At 41.5% G+C, this 9,166-nt stretch overlaps 1 protein-coding gene across 1 annotated transcript; it reads left to right on the forward strand.

Annotated features, from left to right (window-relative positions):
* The first annotated feature begins 2,745 nt into the window (after positions 1-2,745).
* LOC138091612 (large ribosomal subunit protein mL40-like) lies at positions 2,746-3,378 on the forward strand. The gene has a single exon (XM_068987525.1). The coding sequence runs from the start codon at positions 2,746-2,748 to the stop codon at positions 3,376-3,378; it is 633 nt and encodes a 210-aa protein (XP_068843626.1).
* Positions 3,379-9,166: the final 5,788 nt, after the last annotated feature.

A 9,166-nucleotide genomic window follows, 5' to 3' on the forward strand; every position in this document is an offset into this window, starting at 1 on the left:
TGGCCAAGATTACTGAGTCTCACTGCTAGACGATCACACAGGTAGACAAGGACCATGTTCATTGCATCAGCAAAGCAGAGAGACTCCAAAATGGTTTGTTGGAGGAATTTAATATTTGCAGTTACCAAGAACAGTATTAAAGACATCATACTTATATGTATATATGTACGTGCATGCTAAGTCACTTCAGTCATGTTCGACTCTTTATAACCCTATGGTCTGCAGCCTGCCAGACTCCTCTGTCTATGGGATTCTCCATGTAGGAATACTGGAATGGCCTCCTCCAGGGGATCTTCCTGACCCAGGGATCAAACTTAAGTCTGTTATATCTAACCTGCTTCGGCAGGCAGGTTCTTTACCACTAGTGCCACCTTGGGAGTGCTATATATGTGTGTGTGTGTATGTGTGTGTGCATATATGTATATATATATATATATATATAATCATATATGTATGATGTTCCAAACAAAGGAGGTTAAAGAATCATGACAAATAAATCAATATCTTATCCAATTTGGATGCTGTGTAAAAGAGAGGAAAAAATCACATTATTGGATCAGTGACAAAATAGAAATGTGGATGATGAATTGGATAAAATTATTGTATCAGTGCTACATTTATTGAAGTTGCTAATGGTGCTCTGGTTTTGCAAATAAATATCCCCATTCCAAGGACATACACACTGAATTATCTAGGGGTACAGGAGTAAAGGGCCATGATATATATATATATATATATATATATATATATATATATATATATAATTTTACCCTCAAATGATCCAACCAGTCCATTCTAAAAGAGATCAGTCCTGGGTGTTCATTGGAAGGACTGATGCTAAACCTGAAGCTCCAATACTTTGGCCAACTCATGCAAAGAGTTGACTCATTGGAAAAGACCCTGATGCTGGGAGGGATTGGGGGCAGAAGGAGAAGGGGACGACAGAGGATGAGATGGCTGGATGGCATCACCGACTCGATGGACATGAGTTTGAGTGAACTCCGGGAGTTGGTGATGAACAGGGAGGCCTGGCTTTCTGCGATTCATGGGGTCACAAGGAGTTGGACACAACTGAGCGACTGAATTGAACTGAACTGAACCCTCAAATATATCATGAAAAAACTGTCTCAGCACTTACAGCCACAAACATTTATGCGTTGTTCACACCTCATGTCAGCTGGATTTGGTATTCTTCCATGTGTCTTCTCAATCTGGGACCAAGGCCATAGAGGATGTCCTCTTTGGGCCATGCCATCCTTACGGAAGAGGAAAGAGAATGAAAGCCAAGCATGCAGTGGCTCCTCTGTTTAAACCAGTTTACATGCTCTTTAATAAAGCAAGTCACTTGACTTAGTCCAAAATCAAGGGTTAGGAAAGGAGATTTAGCTCTGTAAGAAAATGTCAGACTGTCTTCCAACATGGTTATGCCATTTTGCATTCTTGCCATCAATGAATGAGAGATCCTGTTGCTCTACAATCTTTCCAGTGATGGATATTCATTTTTGTCTTTTTTTGTTTAGCCATCCAAATACGTGTATAGCAGAAGGCAATGGCACCCCACTCCAGTACTCTTGCCTGGAAAATCCCATGGACACAGGAGCCTGGTGGGCTGCAGTCCATGGGGTCGCTAAGAGTCGGACACGACTGAGTGACTTCACTTTCACTTTTCACTTTCATGCATTGGAGAAGGAAATGGCAACCCACTCCAGCGTTCTTGCCTGGAGAATCCCAGGGATGGGGGAATCTGGTGGGCTGCCGTCTATGGGGTCGCACAGAGTCGGACACGACTTAAGTGACTTAGCAGCAGCAGCAGTAGCATCTCACTGTTATTTGTATTTTCCTGTTTGTCATTTTTAGAATCAGACTACTACATCCTACATAGCAATCATTAGTGAAAAGTAATTGTTGATGAATACATAAATTCAACAAATGGTTTTTCCGCAAGATAGTTCTTCAACAGACTTTCAAAGAATAAAATTTTCATCATGCGGCTGTTGACTAATTAAATTGGAGCAACATCTAAGGCCTCAAGGGTCATATTTATGTTGTTTATTTTCCATATCTTCAGCTCCTGATACACTTTAGGTGCTCAATAAATATTTCTTCTAGGAATAAATTTGTTGCTGTTCAGTCGCTCAGTCATGTTTTACTCTCTGCGAGCCCATGCAGTGCAGCATGCCAGGCTTCCCCTGTCCTTCACTATCTCTCAGAGTTTGCTCAAACTCAGACAAGCTTAAATATATCCCTATTCATCTGAGACAAATCCTCTGAGATTAGTAGTAGCTTTTTTCTGTTATTCTGTATTCTCAGTGGAAAGATTGCCTTATCTCTTCCTTGTTCTCTACTTGAAGCCGGTTGGGCTTTCCTTCTTCAATTCTACCTCTATTCTGCTGCTGCTAAGTCGTTTCAGTCGTGTCCAACTCTGCGAGCCCATAGACAGCAGCCCACTAGGCTCCCCCGTCCCTGGGATTCTCCAGGCAAGAACACTGGAGTGGGTTGCCATTGCCTTCTCCAATGCATGAAAGTGAAAAGTAAAAGTGAAGTCGCTGAGTCGTGTCCAACTCTCAGTGATCCCATGGACTGCAGCCTACCAGGCTCCTCCGTCCATGGGATTTTCCAGGCAAGAGTACTGGAGTGGGGTGCCATTGCCTTCTCCACCCTCTATTCTAATATTCTGCAAAAAATAGCGCGGGTCGGGCGGCCGGGGGGCGCGCGCCCGGAAGAGGCAACCGGCGACGCGGGGGCATGGCGGCCGCGGCGCTGGGGGCGGCCTGGCGCGCGCTGTGCCCCGCGAGCGGGCTCCTGGGGGCGCGGCCGACGCAGACGGGGGACGCGCGGCGGCGGGCCTCCCTGCTGTCCTTCTGGGGATTTGTGCCCATGAGAGCGGAGCCTCTGCGGAAGAAGAAGAAGGTGGACCCCGAGAAAGACCAGGCGGCGAAGGAGCGCTTGCAAAAGAGGATCCGGCGACTGGAGAAGGCGACCCAGGAGCTGATTCCCGTTGAGGAGTTTATCACCCCCGTCAAGTTCTTGAATCAAGCGAGGCAGCGGCCGCTCGTGCAGCTCCCCTTTGAGGAGAGCGAGCGGAGCGCCCTGCTCCTGAAGAAGTCGTCGCTATACAAGCCGCGCGAGCACGAGCTGGAGAGGGCCGCCATCGCATCTCTGCTCGAGGCCCAGCGGGAAGCTGTGCATGAGCTGGAGCTCACGGCCCCGGAGCTCCATGCCGAGGCCATCAAGCTAGACCCCAGCCTGTTTCCTTTCGAGAGACAAGGGCCAGACTACACGCCGCCCATCGCCAACTACCAGCCCCCAGAAGGCAGGTACCAAGACATCACCAAGGTGTATACACAGGTGGAGTTCAAGAGGCAGAGATGCGGGTAGCCACCCTCGGGACACACCACCCGGCAGAGCCCAGCCCACCGGGCTCCGGCATGCTGCTGACCGGTCAGTCCTGCTGTGAATAAACGTGTCGAATCTCGAAAAATAAAATAAAATAAAATACTAAATACTGTGCCAAGAGACCCAAATCGACATCGAAATGCTTGGGAACACTGCTCTGGTACTTAGGGTTTTCCCTCTTATTCCTGCTTCCTCCCCCTTCCCAGTACTTGATGGCAACACTTGAAAGAATTGAGAAGTACGATAAAGTCTTTACTTAATCCATAGGTAGCCCAGTTGGTAAAGAATCTGTCTGCAATGCAGGAGACCAGGGTTTGATCCTTGGATTGGGAAGATCCTCTGGGGAAGGAAATGACAACCCACTCTAGTATTCTCGTCTGGAAAATCCCATGGATGGAGGAGTCTGGCAGCTACAGTCAATGGGGTTGCAAGGAGTTGGACATGACTAAGTGGCTAACACTCACTTTCATCCCCTCTTAGCTGATATAACAGTAATAACTTACATTAGTGTATAAATTGATTTTTGGAAGTCTACATGGGAAATTAGAGACTCTACAGAATGGAACTGAAGGGCTAGAAAAATTTTTAGTCTTCAGGTATAAGCTTTGGTATCTTTTTTTTTTCCTGTATGCTTAATAATGCAAATATCTCGCATGTATTTTCATGCTTTTCATTGTTCAAGCCTGAAAATACATACTTTTGTGTTAAGTTCATTTCACCATTGTATCCACATGCAGAACTGTCTTGAATGCTTTTATTGGAGTGAATCATTCATCTGCCCCATAAATCACTATTAAACATGATTAAGAAATCAAACATTTCCAGTCATCTATTTCAACAATTGCCCATTTTTTACTAAGAGTTTGAACCAGCTGGGCCTAATTTAATTGCACTGTCCACACAAGTAGAGGTGAAAATAATAAAGTAAATCAGCTGCTCAGTCGTGTCCTACTCTTTGCGACCCCATGTACTGCAGCACGCCAGGCCTCCCCGTCCATCACCAACTCCCAGAGTTTACTCAAAATCATGTGCATTGAGTCAGTGATGCCATCCAAACATTTCATCCTCTTGTCGTCCCCTTCTCCCACTTTCAATCTTTCCCAGCATCAAGGTCTTTTCCAGTGAGTCATTTCAAGTACAAGTAGAGGTATTTTTTTTAAAATTAATTTATTTTTTAATTGAAGGATAATTGCTTTACAGAATTTTGTTGTTTTCTATCAAGCCTCAACATGAATCAGCTGTAGGTATACATATATCCCCTTCCTTTTGAAACTCCCTCCCATTTCCCTCCCCATCCCACCCCTCTAGGTTGATACAGAGCCCCTGTTTGAGTTTCCTGAGCCATACAGCAAATTCCCATTGGCTATCTATTTTACATACGGTAATGTAAGTTTCCATGTTACTCTTTCTATACATCTCACCCTCTCCACCCCTCTCCCCATGTCCATAAGTCTATTCTCTATGTCTGTTTCTCCTTTGCTGCCCTGCAGATAAATTTTTCAGTACCATTTTTCTAGATTCCGTATATATGCATGAGAAAATGATATTTATCTTTCTGACTTACTTCATTCTGTATAATAGATTCTAGGTTCATCCACCTCATTAGAACTGACTCAAAAGTGTTCCTTTTTATGGCTGAGTAATACTCCATTGTGTATATGTACCACAACTTCTTTATCCATTCGTCTGTCGATGGACATCTAGGTTGCTTCCATGTTCTAGCTACTGTAAACAGTGCTGCAGTGAACAAAGGGATACATGTATATTTTTCAATTTTGGTTTCCTCAGGGTATATGACTAGGAGTGAGACTGCTGGGTCATATGGTGATTTTATTCCTAGTTTTTTAAGGAATCTCCATACTGTTTTCCATAGTGGCTGTTATCAATATATATTCCCACCAACAGTGCAAGAGCATTCCTTTTTCTCCACACCCTCTCCAACATTTATTGTTTGTAGACTTTTTCATGATGGCCATTCTGACTGGTGTGAGGTGATATCTCATTGTAGTTTTGATTTGCATTTCTCTGATAATGAGCAATACTGAGCAATTTTTCACTTCCAGAACTATATGGAATATTGCCAGGTGAAAGTGGATGACCTTGTCTGTTCCTGATCTTAGGGGGGAATGTTTTCAGTTTTTCACCATTGAGAATAATGTTTGCTGTAGGCTTATCATATACAGCTTTTACTATTTTTAGGTAGGTTCCTTCTATGCCCATTTTCTGAAGACTTTTTATCATAAGTGGGTGCTGAATTTTGTCAAAGGCTGTTTCTGCATCTGTTGATAACATCATACAGTTTTTATCTTTATTTGTTAATATGGTGTATCGCATTGATTGATTTGCATATATTGAAGAATCCTTGCATTCCTGGAATAAACTGAACTTGATCATGATGTATGAGCTTTTTGATGTGTTGCTAAATTCTGTTTGCTAAAATTTTGTTGAGGATTTTTGCATCTATGTTCATCAGTGATATTGGCTTATAGTTTTCTTTTTTTGTGTTGCCTTTGTGGTTTTGGTATTAGGGTGATGGTGGCCTCATAGAGTGAGTTTGGAAGTGTTCCTTCCTCTGAAATTTTCTGAAAGAATGTTAGAAGGATAGGCATTAGTTCTACTCTAATTCTGCTTTATTGACTATGCCAAAGCCTTTGACTGTATGGATCACAATAAACTGTGGAAAATTCTGAAAGAGATGGGAATACCAGACCACCTGACCTGACTCTTGAGAAACCTATATGCAGGTCAGGAAGCAACACTTAGAACTGGACATGGAACAACAGACTGGTTCCAAATAGGAAAGGAGTGCATCAAGGCTGTATATTGTCACCCTGCTTATTTAACTTATATGCAGAGTACATCATGAGAAACGCTGGGCTGGAAGAAACACAAGCTGGAATCAAGATTGCCAGGAGAAATATCAATAACCTCAGATATGCAGATGACAACACCCTTATGGCAGAAAGTGAAGAGGAACTAAAAAGCCTCTTGATGAAAGTGAAAGAGGAGAGTGAAAAAGTTGGCTTAAAGCTCAACATTCAGAAAACAAAGATCATGGCATCTGGTCCCAACACTTCATGAGAAATAGATGGAGAAACAGTGGAAACAGGGTCAGACTTTATTTTGAGGGGGCTCCAAAATCACTGCAGATGGTAATTGCAGCCATGAAATTAAAAGACACTTATTCCTTGGAAGAAAAGTTATGACCAACCTAGATAGCATATTGAAAAGCAGAGACATTACCTTGCTAACAAAGGTCCTTTTAGTCAAGGCTATAGTTTTTCCAGTGGTCATGTATGGATGTGAGAGTTGAACTGTGAAGAAAGCTGAGCACTGAAGAATTGATGGTTTTGAATGTGGTGTTGGAAAAGACTCTTGAGAGTCCCTTGGAGTGCAAGGAGATCCAACCTGGGATCTGAAGGAGATCAGCCCTGGGATTTCTTTGGAGGGAATGATGCTAAAGCTGAAGCTCCAGTACTTTGGCCACCTCGTGAAAAGACTTGACTCATTGGAAAAGACTCTGATGTTGGGAGGGATTGGGAGCAGGAGGAGAAGGGGACGACAGAGGATGAGATGGCTCGATGGCATCACTGACTTGATGGATGTGAGCCTAAGTGAACTCCAGGAGTTGGTAATGGACAGGAAGGCCTGGCGTGCTGCAATTCGTGGGATCGCAAAGAGTCAGACACGACTGAGCAACTGAACTGAACTGAACTGAACTGAAATGTTTGATAGAAATCTCCTGTGAGGCCATCTGGTCCTGGGCTTTTGTTGTTGGGGAAATTTTTGATCACAGTGTCAATGTCAGTGTTTATAATTTGATTTTTCATAATTTCTATTTCTTCCTTCTTCAGTCTTGGAAGATTGAACTCTTCTAAGGCTCTGTCCATTTCTTCCAGGTTATCCACTTTATTGCCATATAGTTGTTCATAATAGTCTCTTATATCCTTTGTATCTCTCCATTGTCTGTTGTAACCTCTCCTTTTTCATTTCTAATTTTGTTGATTTGATTGTTCTCTCTTTTCTTCTTGATGAGTCTGGCTAAAGGATTGCCAATTTTCTTTATCTTCTCAAGGAACCAGCTTTTAGTTTTATTAATCTTAACCTTGTTTCCTTCACTTCTTTTTCATTTATTGCTGCTCAGATCTTTATGATTTCTTTCCTTCTACTAATTTTGGGGCTTTTTGTTCTTCTTTTTCCAGTTGTTTAAGGTGTAAAATTAGGTTGTCTAGCCTATGCTTTTCTTGTTTCTTGTGGTAGGATTGCATTGCTATAAACTTCCCTCTGAGGACTGCTTTTGCTGCATCCCATAGGTTTTGAGTTGTGTTTTCATTGTCATTTGTTTCTAGAATTTTTTTAAATTCCCTTTTGGTTTCTTCAGTAACCTGTTGGTTATTTAGAAATATATTGTTTAATCTCAACATGTTTGTGTTTTTTGCAGTTTTTATTCCTATAATTGATATCTAGTCTCATAGTGTTCTTGTCAGAGAAGATGTTTGATATAATTTCAATTTTCTTAAATTCACTGAGGTTTGATTTGTGACCCAAGATGTGGTCTATCTTGGAGAATGTTCAATGGGCACTTGAGAAGAAGGTGTGTTCTGCATTTGGATAGACTGTCCTGAAGATATCAAGGAGATCCATCTCATCTACTGTATAATTTAAGACTTGTGTTTCCTTATTAATTTCCTGTTTTGATGATCTGTCCATTGGTGTGAGTGGGGTGTTAAAGTCTCTTACTATGATTGTGTTACTGTCAATTTCTCCTTTTTTGTCTGTTAGTGTTTGTCTTATGCATTGAGGTGCTCCTATGTTGGGAGAACAGATATTGACAATTGTTGTGTCTTCCTCTTGGGCTGATCCTTTGATCATTATGTAGTGTCCTTCCTTATTTCTTGTAATGTTATTTTAAGGTCTTTTTTGTCTGATATGAGGATTCTTACTCCAGCTTTCTTTTGCTTCCCATTTGCATGGGATATATTTTTCCATCCTCTCACTTTCAATCTATATGTGTTTTTAGGTCTGAAGTGGGTTTCTTGTAGCCAGCATATACATGGGTGTTGTTTCTGTATCCATTCCGCCAGCCTGTGTCTTTTGGTTGGAGCATTTAATCCATTTACATTTAATGTAATTATTGATATATATGTTCCTATTGCCATTTTCTTGTTTGGGGTTTATTGTAGATCTTTTTCTTTTCTTGTGTTTCTTAGCTATTTAAGTTCCTTTAACATTTGTTGTAAAGCTGGTATGGTGGTACTGAATTCTCTTAAATTTTGCTTGTCTGAAAAGTTATTTATTTCTCCATCAATTTTGAATGAGATCCTTGCTGTTTACAGTAATCTTGGTTGTAGATTTTTCCCTTTCAGTACTTTAAATATATCCTGCCATTCCCTTCTGGCCTACTGAGTTTCTGCCCAAAGATCAACTGTTAAACATATGGGGTTTCCCTTGTATGTTACCTGTTGCTTTTCTTTTGCTGCTTTTAATATTCTTCCTTTCTGTTTAGTCTGAGTTAGTTTGATTAGTATGTGTCTTGGTATGTTTCTCCTTGGGTTTATCCCGTATGGGACTCTTTGTACCTCTTGAACTTGATTGACTATTTCCTTTTCCATGTTGGAGAAATATAATAACTATAATCTCTTCAAAAATTTTCTAATATCCTTTATTTTTCTCTTCTTCCTCTGGGACCCCTATAATTTGAATGTTGGTGGGTTTGATATTGTCCCAGAGGTCTCTGAGAGTATCCTCAGTTCTTTTCATTCATTTTACT

Source organism: Capricornis sumatraensis, chromosome 15 (assembly GCF_032405125.1).
Source record: "Capricornis sumatraensis isolate serow.1 chromosome 15, serow.2, whole genome shotgun sequence".
NCBI classification, from domain to species: Eukaryota; Metazoa; Chordata; class Mammalia; order Artiodactyla; family Bovidae; genus Capricornis; species Capricornis sumatraensis.